This window comes from Nicotiana sylvestris, chromosome 3 (assembly GCF_000393655.2).
Source record: "Nicotiana sylvestris chromosome 3, ASM39365v2, whole genome shotgun sequence".
Classification (NCBI taxonomy): domain Eukaryota; kingdom Viridiplantae; phylum Streptophyta; class Magnoliopsida; order Solanales; family Solanaceae; genus Nicotiana; species Nicotiana sylvestris.
This window is the reverse complement of record NC_091059.1, coordinates 85,039,336-85,058,676: the sequence shown is the minus strand read 5'-3', so window position 1 is coordinate 85,058,676 and position 19,341 is coordinate 85,039,336. Positions and strand designations below refer to the sequence as shown.

The 19,341-nt window shown below is 34.4% G+C and overlaps 1 protein-coding gene and 1 long non-coding RNA gene across 4 annotated transcripts; both read left to right on the top strand.

The window, feature by feature from the left end:
• Positions 1-606: 606 nt before the first annotated feature.
• LOC104212280 (probable protein phosphatase 2C 74) lies at positions 607-5,193 on the top strand. Its single transcript, XM_009761501.2, has 5 exons — positions 607-1,340; positions 1,755-1,931; positions 3,978-4,151; positions 4,240-4,419; positions 4,784-5,193. Exons 1-5 carry the CDS (start codon positions 759-761, stop codon positions 4,955-4,957), a joined length of 1,287 nt encoding a protein of 428 aa, XP_009759803.1. The 5' UTR covers positions 607-758; the 3' UTR covers positions 4,958-5,193.
• Positions 5,194-8,851: 3,658 nt separating this feature from the next.
• LOC104212279 (uncharacterized) lies at positions 8,852-18,132 on the top strand. 3 transcript variants are annotated; one of them, XR_011406093.1, is made up of 8 exons: positions 8,852-9,199; positions 10,115-10,204; positions 14,314-14,623; positions 14,737-14,831; positions 16,518-17,267; positions 17,344-17,546; positions 17,732-17,818; positions 17,908-18,132. It is a non-coding gene; the product is annotated as an uncharacterized lncRNA (long non-coding RNA). The 3 variants fall into 3 exon arrangements; XR_707317.2 differs by lacking the exon at positions 14,314-14,623 and having other exon boundaries at positions 8,853-9,199; positions 16,529-17,267; XR_707315.2 differs by lacking the exon at positions 14,314-14,623 and having other exon boundaries at positions 8,853-9,199.
• The last annotated feature ends 1,209 nt before the right edge of the window (positions 18,133-19,341 follow it).

The following is a 19,341-nucleotide window of genomic DNA, read 5'->3' as shown; positions in this document are numbered from 1 at the left end:
CTTTTTGTTTGCATGCACAAGCGCAACGGAAATATGAAATTCATTTCATAGAACATGTTTCTTTTTCTTTCCCACTAATATAATGTATTCGAAATTTATTGGATTCATTTGATTTTGTTTCACGCCAAAAAGACGTTAATGAGAAGCAAAGTACACCGTTCATAGGAAATCATCTCAACATACTGTTAATGTGCTAATTTTGTAGTGTGAAAGAAAACAACAAAAGATTGAAAAAAAAATTGTAGGCGTAGCTTCATTGGCCGCTCGCGCTATGTCACAGTAGGACCTTTTCCTTGGCATTGAAGCTTTCTACAAACAAAACTGTTTGTTTCTTATTGAAATGAGAACTCTTTGAAAATAATAATACTAATAAATCATTCCTTGTCACCTTTGACCCGTTAATCAAGATCGTAGTAACCAAAAACCAAAAGTATATTGTCCTTTTCATCCTTTGACCTATTAATCAAATCATTGCAATTAACCCACCCCTAACCACCACCTCACCCCACCCTAAGTCACCCCTACCCAACCCCATCCCTTTTTTTTTTCCTTTTTAAGGACAATTCCTACCTGAAATTTTGTTTTATATCATGATTCCAGTTCTTCTCCTCAACTGAACCATTCTTTTCTCTCCTTCTTAATTATACTCTAAATCTTTTCTTTCTTTCTTTTGTTTTCTCAGCAATTTTTCCCTCTAATAATGGTTTCTTTTCTTCTTTGCATTTGAAATATTTCAAACCTGCAGCTACAATTCGAAAATGATAGTAGTAGATATTCAAGAATTTCTCATGCGTTTCTCACTAGTTTCTCTCGTTCTATATTTCATTCGTAGGCTTAGGAAAACACTTCGCATGGCTATTGTTTCCCCACCAACCCCATCTCCTTCTCCTTCTTCTCCTCCTTCTCCATCTTCCCTTCCGTGGCTCGGTCGATGGCTTCTTTTAGATAAGGAAAAAGCCTTTTCGAAGCTAGAAAAATCAAAAAAACCAAGAATTAACGATCCCACGAATAAGAATTTCCTCAACAATGATTCAACGATCTCCGATAAGGATCAAAATGTGGATGGATTAATCAGTGGTGGTATGATGATGGAAATACCGGCTTTTTCGGGTATTAATGAAGAAGGTAGGAGATCTACAAATTCAAGAAAGAGACCTGCAAAGCTTATGGTACCATCATTTGTTCCTTCTTTGGATTTTGGTGAGGTTGGTAAGAAATTTGAGAAGACAGAATTTGAGATTGAAGGAAGAAATTATTCGGTTGCTTGTAGAAAAGGAAGAAGAGAAGTCATGGAAGATGGCCAAGGTGCCATGCTTGATATTTTAGGTGACCATAATCAAGTAAGTCATAAATCATCTTATTTGATTTTATTCATAGCCTCCGAAATGTTAAACCATAATTAGATTTTTCTTTCATATATTTCCACATATGCCAAGAATTATATATGTATGATTTTCTCCTCCTTAGAATAATAGTCTGCATGTCCTTTTTACAAATTTTTCATGCTATTCCAAGACAGATAGTCCTATACACATTCACTTTTCATGAACTTTTTAGTAGTAGCATATTTGAAATACAAAAATTTGTTATTTTGTTAGTAATTTCATGTATTATCTTTGTACGATTCCTCGTATGTCTAATATCACTCCAAAACTTTATTAACATGTTTTTTCTTCTAAATTATTTTATTGTCCACAATTTTTGGAATTGCAACTAAATTTTTATTAGATGTTTTTTTTTCTTGTTCTTAATAGGCATTTTTTGTTGTGATTGACGGACATGGAGGCAAAGCTGCAGCAGAATTCGTAGCTGAAAATCTAGGGAAAAACATAGTAAAAGAATTAGAACGTGTTGAAAAGAAGGAAGGAAAGTACATAGAAGTTGCCATACGCGAAGGTTACTCGTTCACAGACCAAGAATTTCTTAATCTGGTACGTATACAACTAACGTGTGACAATGGCTATTACTTATTAGTTTATTCTTTTTCCATTTTTGGGTCATTTAAAAGAATTGTTGGCCAGACTTGGTCAAAGTCATAGTCATTAATAGTTAATGAGGCGATTCAAGATTCTTTTAATTTGGACTGTCGTCATAATGGTAGGTTGACAAAGTATGCGATGTATGTATTGACTGTATCTACCTTGTTTATTCTTGAATTTGTCATCGCAATTTGTTATTTCTCTTCAAAAGAAAAAAGAGAAACAAAAGAGTAGATATAAACTAAAAAGTTAAGAGAACAAGAATAATAGGTTCAGAGGTAGAACCTAGTGGTTGCAACTCCATCTTGTACCACATGGCTGTGGAGTTCAAATACCACTAAAGGCATCCATCTAATTCCCACCCAACCCCACCAAAAAAGTATACAAAAATAATAAAAATGGAAAGAGACTAACAATAACTAGCATAATTTTAGTGGCAAGGCAGAAAATGCCAGAAATGAGAAGAGGTTATACCCAAAAAAAAAAAAAAAAAAAAGAACAAAAGCAAGCTACGACCTAATAGCAGGGGCGGCCCGACAAATTTTGTGGCCTAAAGCCAAACTTTACGAGGGGCCTTAATTTTTTAATTTTTTCATTATTTATTTGAAATCTATTTTTTTAGCTTTTCTTAGATATAAAGTTATAAATAATTTTCTAACCAACAATAACTCCTAATAAGTCTTTCTCAGTTGACAATATAACTAGTCCATTTAATCTTTCTTGTAACATTATTGTTCTTATGTAAGATTTTATCAGTTTTAATTTTGAAAACTTCTTTCCGTTGAAGCAACGGTAACATGAGTTATTAACATTATTTCATAAGCAATTTAGGCATTTGAAAAAGAATTAAATCTTTTTATTTGATTAAATGTATCAATTAAATTGTTATCTTCTAATTGTACTATTTTCCATAATATTTTTAATTCAAAAAATAAATCTAAACTATCAATATCGAATTGATTATTATGCTTTAAGGAACAACCAAAATTAAGGCAATATTTTTTCAAATTTTCAATATCTAGCGATCTTAGTTTTTACTACTAAATAGTAAACCAAAAATATTTTCATATGCTTCGAATTGTTCAAATCTATTTTGAAGTAAAAAAGTAGCCTTGTCTATTATGTATAAAAGTAATCAACTCTAAACGACTCTTCGAAAGATTTTGAGATTTCATTATCAACATTGCACATCAAATTTTTACTTCCTATATATCACACGTTTCTTGCGAAATTCGGGTTCGATATTCATTTCAAATGCAATTTTCTTGGTAGAAATCATAGCAGTTGCAAATCCTTCTTCTCTATATTTATTTGTTAAAGAAAGAAATCAAACTTTTTCACATTACAAAACTTTTTTTAAACTTATACATTGTCTATTAGGTGTAATAAAAAAATGAGGTCCCCACAAATATGAAGCCTAAAATGGTTGTTTTACTTGCTTTATGGAAGGACCGGCCTGCCTAATAGTCACGCCACGGGGATCTAAACCTATAAATCAAGAAAGAGAAAAAAGGAGTGAAAGGAAAAAAAAAGATATTAGTATTTATATACACAAGACAACATAAAATTCTACATTATCCGGCAGTATAATCGATGCATATTTTGAGTTACTATAAATTAGGATTACTAGAAATAATTACATATTGTTGTACGTCATTTTAGCCCCATTCTGTAAATATTTGTATATTTGTTGGTGCAAGGAAATTAAACTCAAGGAAACTAGGTAGCTAGCTAGGCAACCGTTAGAAATCATAAGGGTATTACTTCAAAACTAGTTATCCAAGCATTACTAAAGGACAGCCCCGTGCAATAACCTCCCGCTATACGCGGGGTTCAGGGAAGGGTCGGACCACAATGGTCTATCGTACGCAGCCTTATCCTGCATTTTTGTAAGAGACTATTTCCACGACTCGAATCCGTGACCTCATGGTCACATGGCAACAACTTTACCAGTTACGCCAACCGTTACTAACGTTTATAATGTGTTTGCATATGCAGGGACAAAATGGTGGAGCTTGTGTAGCTAGTGCACTGTTGAAGGATGGAGAACTCCATGTAGCAAACGTGGGAGATTGTAGAGCAGTTTTGAGTAGGAATGGAGGAGTAGCTGTTAGACTAACAAATGACCATCGTCTCACTAAGGAAGATGAACGTGCCCGAGTCGAAAATGCAGTAAGTCTTAATTCTTAATGTTTATAGCTAATTATGTTTCTGTCAAGTTAGTTTTGAGTAATAATATATAATTCTTGTAAAATTGCAGGGTGGATTTGTGTATTGTCACAATGGAGTTTGGAGGGTGAATGGATCACTTGCAGTTTCAAGGGCATTTGGAGACAATTACTTAAAGGAATGGATCATTTCTGAGCCAGATGTTGTGAAGCTTCCTTTAACTTCTGATTGTGAATTTCTCATCATGGCTTCTGATGGCTTGTGGGATAAGGTACATTTTTAAAATAAATCTGATAAGAATGATAGTAACTGTATAACTTTTTTGGAACCCCAGGAAACCCCCAGCTGCTACAGCCTTTGCCACAGCCTCTGCCCTTCGGGTGAGCACCTTATGGTGAGTACTCTGTGCGCACTGGGTAAACCCCTTACTGTGTAATAGCCTGTAAACCACACAGGGAATGTAAACCGCACAGAGGCACAACCCTAAAGGCATTGAGGGGGAATCGATCCTAGGTCATCTGTATGGATGACCGCCCTCCAAATTAATATCTTTACACTGTCAGTGTATATAATCTAAATCCTTTGACTCTACAACTCTAACTAATTAATTTGAAAATATATATTGATTCACGCAGGTAAGTGACCAAGAAGCAGTAGATGTGGTAGCAAAAGAAAAGAGTTCTATATTGGCTTGTAAGAAGCTTGTAGATATATCTGCAAGAAGAGGCAACCTTGATGACATAACAGTCATGATCATCAATCTTAAAAGCTTTTTAGGCAATAATTATGATTTAATCAACTTATTCTAAGCGGCCATTAATGTTAATTTTTATAGGATATTTCCCAAAAAGGCTCCTCCATCATCCTTGTGTAAATAGCTTATAGAGTGTCCTTCTTTATATCACAAATAAAAGAAGGAAACAGGGATGATGAGCAGAAAGTGGCCTAAGATTATTGCCACTAAGTAAGAATTAGTTTCTTAAATTTATGTGTAATGAATCATCTAGCTAGGAGATACAGGAATTCACAATTCTATATTCACTCACACATGTCTTCTTTCCTTTTGGATCTATTCTTGGCATAGACTACAATAATATTTTGTTTTATTAGTTTCCGCAAATGGCAGGTTCTTACGAAATCTTAAATGTGTTGAGATGGTTTATCATGACTCTTTCATAAGAAAAAGTTTTGATTCCTTGAGTCGGTCGAAAAATCCTCATTCCATCTTAATAGTAGTATTTTGTTAAACTTGAAAGTGAAGTCTCTACATTTTTATTTCTTTTAATTATTTTTTAGATTTGTACTTTAACTTTGGAATAGCTCATAGTATTTCATGTAAATGAGAAGAATTAACGTTTGAACAAGGTTCGCTAATATATTTTATGAGAATCATGAGTAACTCTAGTATTATTACTATTGCGCTCATGGATACTTCCACTAGTAGTACCATTACGGTTGTAGTGCAACCTTAAGTATTAATAATAGTTCCCTTTTAACATAAAACAAAAAATAAAAACAAAAATAAGTGACAAGGATCAAATGGGAAGCTCGCTCGATCTAAATGTGCAAGGTTCAATTCTTGTCTGACTTCATCTTCCTCCTTCTCTTAGCTAGCCAACAACTTCGAGAAAAAACTATTCACAAAAGCAAAAAGGAAAAAATTTGACCTATGTACTTATGCTTGCAAAGGCGACTTTCTGTTAAGGAGCTCTGGCTATGGGCGAGATAAGAGAGAAGAGAGAAGAGAGAAAGAGATGAAGGAGAAAGAAGTTACTCCATTTACTACAAATGTGATATGTACAACTTCTCTATTTATCTGTGAAAGTATTACTCCCTCCGTTCCAATTTATGTGAACCTGTTTGACTGGGCACGGAGTTTAAGAAAAAAATGAAGACTTTTGGAATTTGTGGTCCTAAACAAGTCCAAATGGGACCTAGAGTATTTGTGTGGTTATAAAAGCTTCTCATTAAGGGTAGAGTTGTAACTTTAAGCTAAATTGTTACCAAATTTAGAAAGGATTCATTCTTTTTGGAACGGACCAAAAAGGAAATAGGTTCACATAAACTGGAACAGAGGGAGTACTATTTATAAGGGCTAACAACTAAATTTACTACTAATCCACTAAGTAGTTATAACTAACTATCTACTAACTACAATATAATTAAATAGGCGGGACCCACACCTCTCAACACTCTCCCTCAAGCTGAGGGATGAAATACATTCTTCATTCCCAGCTTGCTCAGTAATTAGTCATGATGTGGTTTGCATAGTGCTTTTGTTAATACATCTGCAATTTGTTCTGTTATTCCAGCATGCTGAGTTTGAATTAATCCTTGCACGAGTTTCTCCCTTACAATATGTCAATCAACACCTATATGTTTAGTCTTTTCATGGAATATTGGGTGTGCAACAATTTGAATGGATGCTTTGCTGTCACAGTATAAGGATACATGTAGATTGATATTCACTCCTAGTTCTTTGAAGAGTCCAACCATCCACACAATTTCAGCTACTATGGCTGCCATACTCGTAAATCTACCTCATCTGAGCTCCTAGATACTGTCCATGCTTCTTAAACTTCCAGGAAATTAGTGCTCCACCAAACTTCACTACATATCTAGTAACTGACCTTCTACACTCCACACATACTTCTCAATCAGAATCACGGTAAGCTATAAGGTGTTTGCAGCTCCTAGTGGGCATAAATAAACCAAATCCAGGTGTGGACTTGATGTATCCTACTACTCTTCTTGTAGTATCCATGTGAAAAACTTTAGGTGCATGCATATATCGGCTAAGTACCTATACTACAAAGGTTATATCTTGCCTTGTCATAGTTAGGTACAGAAGCCTTCCTACCAATCTTTGATAGCTCTCTTTATCTGCAAGTTGTATATCCTCAGAAACATAGTCCTTCACCACCACCCCTCCAGTTGAAAAGCCACCTGGAATAGTGGATGTAGACCTCATCTACCATGTCACCCTGCAGAAATGTATTATGGATATCCATCTTATCAGATATACTAAAGACTATATAGAAAGTTTCTATATAGTCTAAATCTTCTTGTTGATTGTAGCCCTTGGCTACCAATCTGGACTTATATCTTTCCACCTCACCATTGGACGTATATTTGACTTTAAAGACCCATGTACATCCTATAGGAACTTTCCCTTGAGGTAGGTCTACTTTGGACCAAGCATTGTTCTCCTCCAAGGCTGAGATTTCAACTTGCATGGCTTCCACCCATTTAGGATCAGCACTTGCCTCTCTGAAGGAACTAGGTTCAACAATGGTAGAGTAAGTAGCTAGAGAAGCCTGGTATGTAGAAGAAAGTTAATCATAAGACAGATAATGTGATACAGAATATTGACAGGAATACTTCTTATGTTGCACAGCATAGTCAGTGAACCATACAGGAGGTTTAGAAGGCCTAGAAGTCCTTCTGAGTTCTACAAGAGAAGATGATGCTACACCATATATTTTTATACGTGAAAGTACGTCGTAAGTCAATTGATGTAAGCTCACAAATGAGATCATCTTGAAATAACAAAAAGTAATTTAATCATGCTACAATGGAGTTTACAAATATTTAAGATCATGTATAACAAGTACCAAGATGGTTGAAAGGCTTAGAAGCTAAATAAATTAAAGAAAATAAGGTTCGTCGAATGTCGACAAGTTGGGAATATTATAACATGTACTTTTGGGGGTGAAATTAGGGTTCTTAACATAATATGGAGGTTATGTTATGAGTTATTTTAGTCGTATGATAGTTGTGTATTGCATTTTGAATTCAAGCGAGTTGTGGAACAAAAATTGGCAAAGGTCATCACAAGTTACATTCATAAATATGCTGAAACTTAGGTCAAATGTAGCTAAGCACATCTACCAATGTACATGGAATTACGGAATGATCTACCTACCTACTTGAAGATCTATGAGTCTAGTTTCCAACGAAGTAAACCGTTCATTGATACAACATTATAGTAGAGATGTATTCATATTTTTGCGAGACTGCGCAGACTAGCAGGTGACAAGTAGGTGCATCACCTACTTGCCAAAAGGAGAGACCTCAATTAAAAGCTCCAAAGTCGGCCAAGATAGGACTTTTAAGGGCTTATAAACTCATTTATTTAAGCCATATTTCATACCAAGAAATCCACATTGAACCCCTACAACTCCTCCCCAAAAATCTCACACAAACCCTAGGTTATTTCGGGTGTAACGATGTGATTCTAGTGCCAAAAATCCCGGACAACTTGCTAGTCTCCCTTTTTCCTTCTTGTAGCTGCGTTGGAGGACTAATTTTGGATGAAGAAGGGCTAGGTTTTGTGGGTTCTACTCAGTCCAAGGTACACTACCAGAAAATAAGCCTATTGCAACAGTTTTTTCGTATAGTTATAGAACTGTTACGATAGAACAGATATAGCAACGGCTATAACCATTCCAGTAGAATGTGGATTATATTAGCACACTTTTGATGTAAAACCGTTACCATTGAAATTAAATCGTTGCCATAGCACTTTTTAACCGGGACAGTTTAGAATGGATTTTTGGGAAAACTGGTAACGAAACAGTTTTTGTTCTCCTCATCAGATTCCCTCCTAAATTTTGTTAAACCCGCCAAACAAAAATAATTTCTATTTTTTTAATTAATTAGAAAAATAAAAACATAAAAATCTCTAATTTAAGTACTCCATATAGTATTAGCAGTCGTCGATATCCCCAAAGTCCCAAACCCCTAAATCTCCTCTGACGCGTCTCCGCCCATCTCTGACCAAAATTTCCACCGTCTTTCAGCCATAAAACGTCCACTAAAACACCATGCAAAAGACCATCTTCTTCCCCTGTTAAACCAGCATCGATTGCTCGGAGAAAACCCATATTTCAATCTCTTTGTTAGAGAAAACGAAATTGTGTAAAAACCTTTTTGGCGATATTCGACTGCTCGAAGAATAAATTTCTGAAATTTTTTGGCGTCTGAAACTCCAAGGAAGCAAAGAAACTAACATCATTCCACGACTTAGGATTGAGCGGGTGAAATCACAGGTACTTTCTTTCTCTCAGGTTTTTTCGCCTACTTTTAATGTGCTCTCTTTAATTTTTGTCAAATAAGGGTACAAAGGGGTATTCTCTAAATCTCAAAGCCTAAGTTTTGCTATATTCAGTAAATCTCCTCCATTTTACTAATTTAGTTGCTTCTTTATTTCACTATTTCTTCCTAGTATTATTCCCTATTTGTTCTTCCCCTTTTTGGATTTGTGGCCCTGTTTTTAATTTCATCGATATGTATTGATTTCACGTGTAGACTTCATGGGGTTTATTGTTTTGTTTAAGGAATACATGTAAAATTATTTAATTTTTGTGATTTTGGGTGCATTTTTTGGGCATCTTTATTAGTTTTCTTTTGTGCCCCATTCTTTGATTTTTTTCTGGTGACAAAATGTTTCATGTTTGAAGCTCAAAGTGGTTGTTGTTCTGTAGCACGATATGTACATGAGATACAGAAAAACATATTTATCTTACAAGTGTCAATGACGCGTGTAACAACTTGTGGAAAATAGAGCATGTACTTGTGAATCTTAACTTTAAAAACCTTGAAATAGTGCTGGACTTGGACAACAAACAAAAGGGATAACTTTTGATGCGTGATTTCTAAAAACTATTGATACTACATTAGATCTATTGTTTCACCATAGAGAGGCTTGAACTTGAAACAATGTATATCTAGGCAGCATTGTATTCAACAATAATGTTACTTTTTTGCAGAAATAAATCCCAACTTTTTGGTAGTGTAATTTTGTGAAATAAAAAAATAATATTTAGAAGCTTGAATATTTTAACAGACTCTTCATTCTTACCGAGAAACTTTCTTTTCTTCATTGCAAAAATCTGCTTCAAGATTTAACTTTTCTCCAATCTGAAGCTTTTACTATAACCAAGATTTAACTCTTCTGTTTGTAGGTGACTGTTTGTTCTTTTCCTTAACAATTTCCTCAAGTTTGGTGTTTGAAGAATCCCTTTCTCCGGCTTTTTAAGAGGTTGTTGGGACTGGTGAGTTTCAAAAGTCGTTTCTTTTTGTAATTGTGTTAGTTTCTTAATGTTAAAATTTAATCTTTTGTTTGTTTTTCCTCTTTCAGATTAATAAAGAAAGAAACTTTTTTTTTTCTTTATTGTTAAGTTTTGTAGTAGAATTGGTTTAGAAGGAAGAAAAATGAGGTCTTTTGATGTTTTATCACAATCCTGATATTTTCATTCTAAAAATCAAATAGTTTCTCAGCTCTGAGTTGTCGGCCTGATAACATATAGTGGATGTTGAAACCATTATTTAGTCTTTAGGTGTTCAGTCTTGTTGTCTTTGGAAATGCCATTATAAGTGAATTAGTTGTGTTTTGAGTTTTGCCAAGAATGGCTGAAATTAGAGTTAGAAAGGTAAAACAAGGCCAAACCAAAATTAGGATTAATCAATAATACATCCTTAGTGATTAAACAATAATACAACCAAAAAAAGATAATAAACTCAGCCAGCATAGACAAAAATTAGCTTCAAAGCGTTCTTTAATTAGGTCAAAAGTCGCTACAAATCACCAACTTAAAATTTGATCGATCCCAAACATAATCAACGGTTATAATTAAGCTGTCACATTTAAAATAAAATAAAATATGTGAGATAATGGAAATTAATTGGAAATATAAATACTTAGTTCTTTGATTGTTTATAGTGTATGCAAAGAAATCATGGCTTTGTTTTGTTGGAAATCATGGCTTTGTAAAAGTTAATACTGGGTATGTTGTTGTTGTTGTTGTACTTATCAAAAATGTGCCATGTGAACACCTTTTGTGGTTTATTTTGAACTTTCGTTGATACTAAGAACAGATCTCTTCTCTAATGATTTTATAGCTTTTTTCTCAATGCAAGAATTGCTTTACTATTTGTAACTCCTTGAGTTCATCCCCTTTTAGCTTTAGCCAAAGTCAAATTAGTACGTACCTTATTTTATTGAGTAAATTATATTGATTTACTTTTGTCGTATAGGATTTCCATGCATAATGTAGATAAAAGTTGGATGCATCTCCTAAGATGGACGGATGAGTATATCCGTGGAGTGAATGATTTCCTTGATAAGGCATTTGAACGAACTTCCCAAGGAAATGAAATATTATGCCCATGCAAAAAAATGCATAAATCGCTATTGCCATTATAGAAATATGGTGGAGGATCACTTGGTCGTTAATGGCTTTGTTGATGATTACACCGAATGAGTTTTCCATGGTGAAGGATTTTCCTCTAGAATTACACCTCGTCAAAGCAATAATGATGAAGGTTTTAACATGCGTGATAATATTGATGGATTACTTCATGATACATTCAGAAATGTAGAAGGTGAGCCGATACAAGAAGAAGGGATGAGAGAGGCTCTATCTAAAGAGAGGAAGGCAAACAAGAATTATATCCAGGGTGTGAAAACTTCAACAAACTGAGTTTCACTATCCAGTTATACTTGTTTAAGTCTTTGCATGGGTTGAGTAATGTAGCCTTTTCAGACTTGTTAGAATTGTTAAAAGAGGCATTTCCCTTTGCTAAGCAGCCAGAGTCTTTCAACAAGGCTAAAAATATGATAAAAGATTTGGGTCTTCATTATAAAAAATACATGCATGCCCTAATAATTGTATGCTATTTTGGAATGACAATGCAAAGGCCTCTGTTTGTGGGTCTTTTAGATGGAAAAGTTCTAATCGTGCATTGACTAATACAAGTTCTAAAGTTCCTGCAATGGTTTTAAGGTACATTCCCTTGAAGCCTAGGCTTTAGAGGATATTCATATGTCCTGAAACAGCTATTGCAATGAGATGACATGCTAATGAATAACCTAATGATGAGAATATGAGGCATCCTGCTGATGGAGAAGCTTGGAAGGATGATTCTCTACATCATGACTTCTCCAAAGATCCACGTAATGTTAGGTTGGGTCTTTCAAGTGATGGTTTCAACCTATTTCGAACCATGAGCATTTCTCATAGCACGTGGCATGTCATGTTAATGAACTACAATTTATCACCATGGATTTGCATGAAGCTAGAATATATCGTATTGTCAATGATCATTCCAGGTCCTTCATCTCCAAGAAATGATATAGATGTGTACTTACAATCACTTATTGCAGAATTGAAGGAACTATGGAAAACTAGGATAGAAACATATGATGCTGAGACAAAGCAAACATTTCAAATGCGTGCAGCCTTGTTGTGGACAGTTAGTGATTTTCCAGCATTAGCTATGCTTTCAAGATGGAGCACCAACGGGAGGTTGGCATGCCGCACTTGTAAATATGATACATGCTCTCTATATCTCAAACACAGTCATAAGATGTGTTATATGGGCCATCGAAGATTTTTGCCTCATGATTATCCTTTGCGGAAAGATAAAAAGTCATTTGATGGTAAGGAGGAGAATAGACCTGCACCTACTCCTTTGTCGGGTGTAGAAGTATTTCAAGAGCTACTTGAATTCAACAATGTTTTTGGAAAGGGTAAAAAGAAAAGACCTCCGGATAACAAGGGTCCGTGGAAAAAAAGATCTATTTTTTTGAATTGCCATATTGGGTGCATAACAAATTGAGGCACAATCTTGATGTGAAGCACACCGAGAAAAATATATGTGACGATTTGCTTGGGATTTTATTGGAAATAAAAAAAAGTCAAAGGATCATGTAAATGCTTGCTGTGACTTACGAGAAATGGGGATACGAAAGGAGTTACAATCAAGAGAAGATAATGATGGAACAGTGAGTTTGGCTAAAGCTTGTTTCTACATGGAACCAAAACAGAAAAGTTTATTTTGTACCGTCATAAAAAATGCCAAGTTACCAAAAGGTTGTGCTTCAAATATTTCAGAATGCGTGCAAGTGAAGGAGATGAAAATATCAGGGTACACGAGTCATGATGCTCATTTTATAATGCATTACTTGCTCCAGGTTGCTGTTAGAAAGACATTGCCTAAGAGTATTTCATTATCCTTGGTTAGGTTGGGTAACTTTTTTAGAGCCATATGTAGTAAGGTCATAAGGCGAAGAGATCTTGAAAAAATGAACTCTGAAATTGTTGAGATAAATTGTGAGCTTGAAAAAAAATTTCATCCAACCTTTTTCGATATAATGCCACATTTGGTGAATGAAATTAAGCTTGGAGGTCCAGCTCATCTTCGTCGGATGTATTCCATTGAGAGGAACCTATGTAAATACAAGGCATTTGTTCGTAATCGATCTTATCCAGAAGCATCGATAGCAGAGGGATTTTTTGCCAGAAGAGTGTTTGACTTTTTGTTCAAGATACCTACATGACAGCGTGAAGACAAGATTCAGTAGATACCCAACTGTAGATGATGAGTGCCCTCAAAATTTGTCATATATATTCCCTGTTATAGGCCATCCAATTGGAAGTTAGAAGAAAAATACTTTTCACATAGATCCACAGTTATGTTATGAAGCACATCGATATGCTCTGTTCAATACTGGAGATGAACTAGTGGAAAAGTTTGTCGAGTAAGATAAATTATATAACACTTATTCTATACTTCATTTTTTAATGATATGATTGATCTTGAAATATTCATCATTGCAGGGAACATAAGAATTTAATTGGTAATCACAATAGATCAAATGCATGGGAAAGGGCAAGAAATCATAGTCGGGAATTCAACAATTGGTTTGCTGAGAAAGTTAAAAATATTGAAGTGCTCGATTATGTAAGATGGCTAGTTAAAGGGCCTAATGCGATCGCCAAAAGATATATTGCATATTTCATTAACGGATACTGATTTCATACCATAGAACGGGATTTCCGATGCAAGACTCAAAACAATGGAGTGACTTTATCGGCAACAACCGATAGCTTTGCTAGCTCTAGGGACCAAATTCCCATCCATGGTGAGGTTATCTATTATGGAGCTATTTAGGATATCATTGAGATTGATTATTGGGGTTGTTTTAGTGTTGTACTATTTAGATGTGATTGGTTTCGTAATGAAATAGATGAATATGGGTTAACCCGTGTGTACTTTAAGAAATTATGTAGTACATATGACCCTTTTGTGTTAGCATCACAAGTTTATCAAGTTTTTTTTTTGTGGAGTATCCTATTGAGAAAGATGTTTATTATGCAAGGAATAAAGTCCCTGTTGATTTATATGATTCTTTGGAAGAGAATTGCTCCAATATTGAAGACGTATTTTGGAGGGAGCCTAATGATGACATTGTTTCCTTAAGTGGATTAGTTGATGTTAACGTTGGATGCTTAAGAAACGATGTACCCGTTGATGTCGTTGATATTCCATCTAATGCACAACATTCACATGATACAATTATAGAAACATCGGAAGAGGAGAATGAGTTTGATGATACTGATTGGGACTGGATGGTATCAGATGATTAAAGAAGAAACTTCTTATATTCTTTTAAATATATTCTGTTTAGTGTGAGTAATAATATTTTTTATCAATATTTTATAATTACTCTTGTTTATATAATTTTAATAATTTTTTATTTTATTTCTTTAGTATTTTAGTCTAACATGGTTCAATTTTGCAGGATTTGGGATCTTCTAATATTTTAGCAGCTCTTGGTGACGTTAATATACATCAGCAAATCAGAAAATCAGAATTCTTCATTTCTGTTAGATAGAGGTAGGTGAATTCGTCATTAAGAAATCTAAATTTAATTTTCTGACTCCAGCAGTGCACTGCACTTTGTTTATTATTGCCTGAAATTGAACACTTTCTGTGTTAATTAAGCCTATTATTACATAAAACCTCCAAAACAATGTCTTTATCTGTTCCTCATTTCATCTCTGTCCGATTCTCCGACCTCAATGGACTAAAGCTCAGTTTTTTCTTGCCTTTTAATTTATCTGTTCAATTACTTGCATTTTCCTGGAGTTATTCATCGATGTTCCTTGCCTATTGTTGTTTAGGATAGTTTAGTTTAATGTTTTGAAGCTGTTGCGAGATTTTGCTCAATTTTGGTCATGTCGTGTATTAGCGATTTCAGTTTGGATTCCATACTGTTTGAGTAGTAAATTAATCTAATTTAGGTGTCATAGTGAAATTCTTTCCTTTCTTGTCGTGTTTTGAGAAGTGCTCATCCATGAATTTTGACATGCTTCACCTAGTTTGAATCGGGTAGTCTTCTGTTCCTGTTAGTCTTGTTTTTAGGGAGATCAATTGGTATCTGTTTAATGATATTTCCCTAGATAACTCGCCTTACTAAATGGGAATGACAGTGAAGTTTTGCTCATCAATAGCAATCATACAACACATTATTACCTAAATGGTCTCACTTCAAAACCTACAACTCTAGCCACATCAGTTTGTGGATCCTTGTGAAACTTGACAGCGAATGTCAGATGATTATGGATAAAATGCTTCTCCTCATTGCTCTGAAGGAACGAGAAAATGCAGAGGAAATAAGTTCACAATGCCTCCATATTTACAAACCGAAACCACCAAAGCAAAAATTGAAATAATCTGATACATACTCCAGCATATTGTCCCTTTAGACCAACATGAAAACCATGCTGATAGACTGTAGTGTCCAGGTCAGGCCTTTTTATGGGCATAACAAGAGGAATATTATCCAAAATCCTGTTAAAACGTCACACCGCATGTTAGATGCAATACTATACAACCAGAAAAGAGGAAACAAATTCAATATATAGAGATTTCATAGGATAATTCTCACATGTTGACCCGATATTCATCTTCAATCTTCTCCTTTAACTCTTTTGCAGTTTTTGCATTAAGAACAGTACGGCATACAAGATTGCACATCTGTGGTTCTCTCATATGGAACTGCATAATAGATTGGTCCAGTCAATCAACTCTCCCTTATTCAAAGCATAAGATAAGGCACACAATCAACACAACTCATCTATTCATAATATATATATAGTAATAATATCTTTGCCCTGTGGGCATAATAAGAATTGCAATAGTCCCTTGAGATGTTGCTGAGTTTTTGGCTAGTGCCTCTCTGTTATGTAAGCTAGATATTATATGTTACTATGTTGTTTGAATTTCGATGAAAGTTAAGAGTTGCATTCTAGAGAAAGAAATAAGGTGATTAGAATTGTGTACCTGTTTTACATTTTTGAAGATCATTTATTACAGAACTGGCCTTATGAGCATATACTGCTTAACTCCGTTTTAGCTCCTTTGATTACTGGTTGACAACTCTGTTTTAGCTCCTTTGATTTTAAAGTATTTGTAGTTACATCAATGTCAAAGGAAGCATCAAATTGTATACCAGCATTACTTATATCAAATAAACTTATTTCTTATTTTACTTTCTGAATTTGACTGGAATTTGAATAGTCATGAATCAGGAAGGGCACTCAAGTAAAAACAAAAAAGCTAAAAATTGCATTGCAGCCAGATCACTTGCATCTTTGCTGAACCAAAAAGTTTCATCGTTGAAAACAAAAAGAGTTGTTCAAGCTACAAGGACAAATGACAAGCATCATCTGAATTTAATTGAAAAACAACTTCCGCGATTAGGAGCTCAAGTGGAATATCAATTGTTGCAACTGCCTCAGCCTTCTGCTTCTCCTCCAACACAAACTGTACATGAACATGTGCAGTAAAAGTCACAGAACTCTACCTCTCTTGCATCACAAGCAATGCGTGAACAATTGCAGCAACTGCCACTGGATTCCACCACTCGTACTTCACAAATTATACATGAACAATTTGAGGATTCTTCCAATCATGAAACAAACGAACAATCCGAGGAACAAATCAAGAACATATAAATTTTATTTCATTAAATTAACAAACAATATGGACGTGATATATGGTGATTATTCTTACTTAATATTAATGCAGGTCCTTCTGCCGAAAAATGAAAAAGAAGAAAAACTCTGATGCCAAGTGTTTCATGGTAGGAAAGAGCGCAAGCTAATTGTGCTAAACGAGAACAATCAACCCATAGGTCCTACTGATGATGTTGTAGCAGAGTTGGGTAGCTACCTCGGCACATTAGCAAGGAATGCGGCCTTTTGTCCTCTTAATGTGTTTAATTGGAGGAAACTTTAAACAAAAGAAAATATGTGGAAATATATCAAGGTTTGATGTTCGCAATATTCTGTGTAGATATTTCATATTTTTACACTAACCTAACTGTAGCAAATTAAATTTGTAGGGAAAATATGATATTCCTGATGCTGCAAAAAGTGGGTTTTTGAATCAATTCAGAATGCTTGGAGAAAGTATAAGAATCAACTGCTTAACGACCATTATAAAGCCTATGAGAATGACGAGCTTCGGATGGAGAAAAGGCCGGTTGATATTCCTGAATCTCAATTTAGGGATCTTCTTAATTATTGGAACTCTGATGCCTACAAGGTAAAACTAAGTACTGTCTCATGATTTGCTGAGAATGTTTGGTTTATGTTTAATTAGAAATTACTTAACTATCTTTATATATCAAATGCACTTAAGTTACATAACCTAGTGCACAATTTAAGCTTGATTTGAATCTGTTGGGACAATTGAACTTGACAACTCTGTATTCATTGGCTGATTTGCAGAAAATGTCCCAAACCAATACCGAGAATCGCAAAAATTTGAAATATCCACACACTGCTGGCAAAAGAAGTTTTGCTCGAATATGTGAGGTTTGATATTTTTTTTCTTGTTATTCTTTTAAATATGAACTTATTAACTTTAATCCGCAATATTTTTATACCACTTTTTATATAATCAGGAAAAAAAGAAAGAAACTTCTGAGTCTCTTTCAAGCAGGGACGTCTTTCTGGCTACAAGAAAAAGAAAAGTTGATCGAGTATACAAAGCCTCGTATGCGGATACTCTTAATAAAATTGTACGAGTTATTAATTTAAAGTTTGTTGTTATCATTTGTCTGTTCTTAATTATTGACTCAGTTTCATATACTTTCTGTTTTAATAATTACTCAATTCGGTCTTTGTTACATCTCGCGTTTTCGCACGTTAAAAGTTTTGTCTTTAGTTAGTTGATGTAGATTCGGGAATGAGGTCATCTTGACGTTAACATATTTACGCTATTTATAACAAGCGATAAACAAGTGTTATGAAGGGTAAAGGAGTACATGGATTAAAGAAAACGAGTTTCATTAAAAGTGGCTAATTTGGAATAAAATACGGGGTCGAGCGATAATACCCTATAATTAGGAACTAATACCATGCAAGGCACCATATGACCATGGTAGTATAATATATAAAGTATATATGAAGTATTTATAAAAATAAATAGAATTTTAAGTAATTCGGGGCAATTTTTAAAGTTTGGGGGTAATTGGTTAGTTACTGGTAACAGAACATTACCCAGTTAACTAATAAGCAGATAAAAATTTAATCAATTACCAAGGGGGAACGTGGCACCCCCCCTCCCCTTTTGTATAAGATGAGTCATTAATTCATGTTTTACATGTGTCAAGATTTAAAATCAAAGTCTTACCAAGACTTTGTGGTAGGCTTTATCAAATCAAATGAGATAAACAATTTCATTTCAAAGACAAAAATTTAATTGTTACATTCTGTTCAAATAAGAAACAGAAGCTTCAAAACCAACATTGGGGCAAAATTTTGCTTAGACCCATTTTGATTCACAAAACAATAGAAGCTGAAGAAAACGTTCAAGTTCAACATTTAAGATTTAATCCATCTTTGCTTTTAGTATACAAAAACGTTAGAAGCAGAACAAGTTCGTTCCAATTTCAAGGAAACGGATATGTTAAGGCCCTCCCTTCTTTCTTTTGGCATGGTCCAAATTATACTGAAGAAACGAACAAATACACAGTTTCTATAAATTACACTATTCATAAAAATGGTAGGGTGTCTATATTCTTGATTCCCCATGAGAATTATTATTATCTTCTGTTCATGGGTCTCAGAATAATATGCAGTTGGAAAAGTTTATTCGAAAGAAATATCGAGATTATTATGTATTTTTCATGTATTTCACTCATTTATACATGTGCATTGACTCATGACAAGATGGCGTTATATACGCATATATATGTAAATATATGTATATGGGATATGGGAAAAGGTTATAGCATTATATACGCACCACCACCTGATCAGCTGGTATATGATAATGATGTTGCCCACAGTGGCTGAAATATGATTCAAACGACGTTATATACGCATATATATGT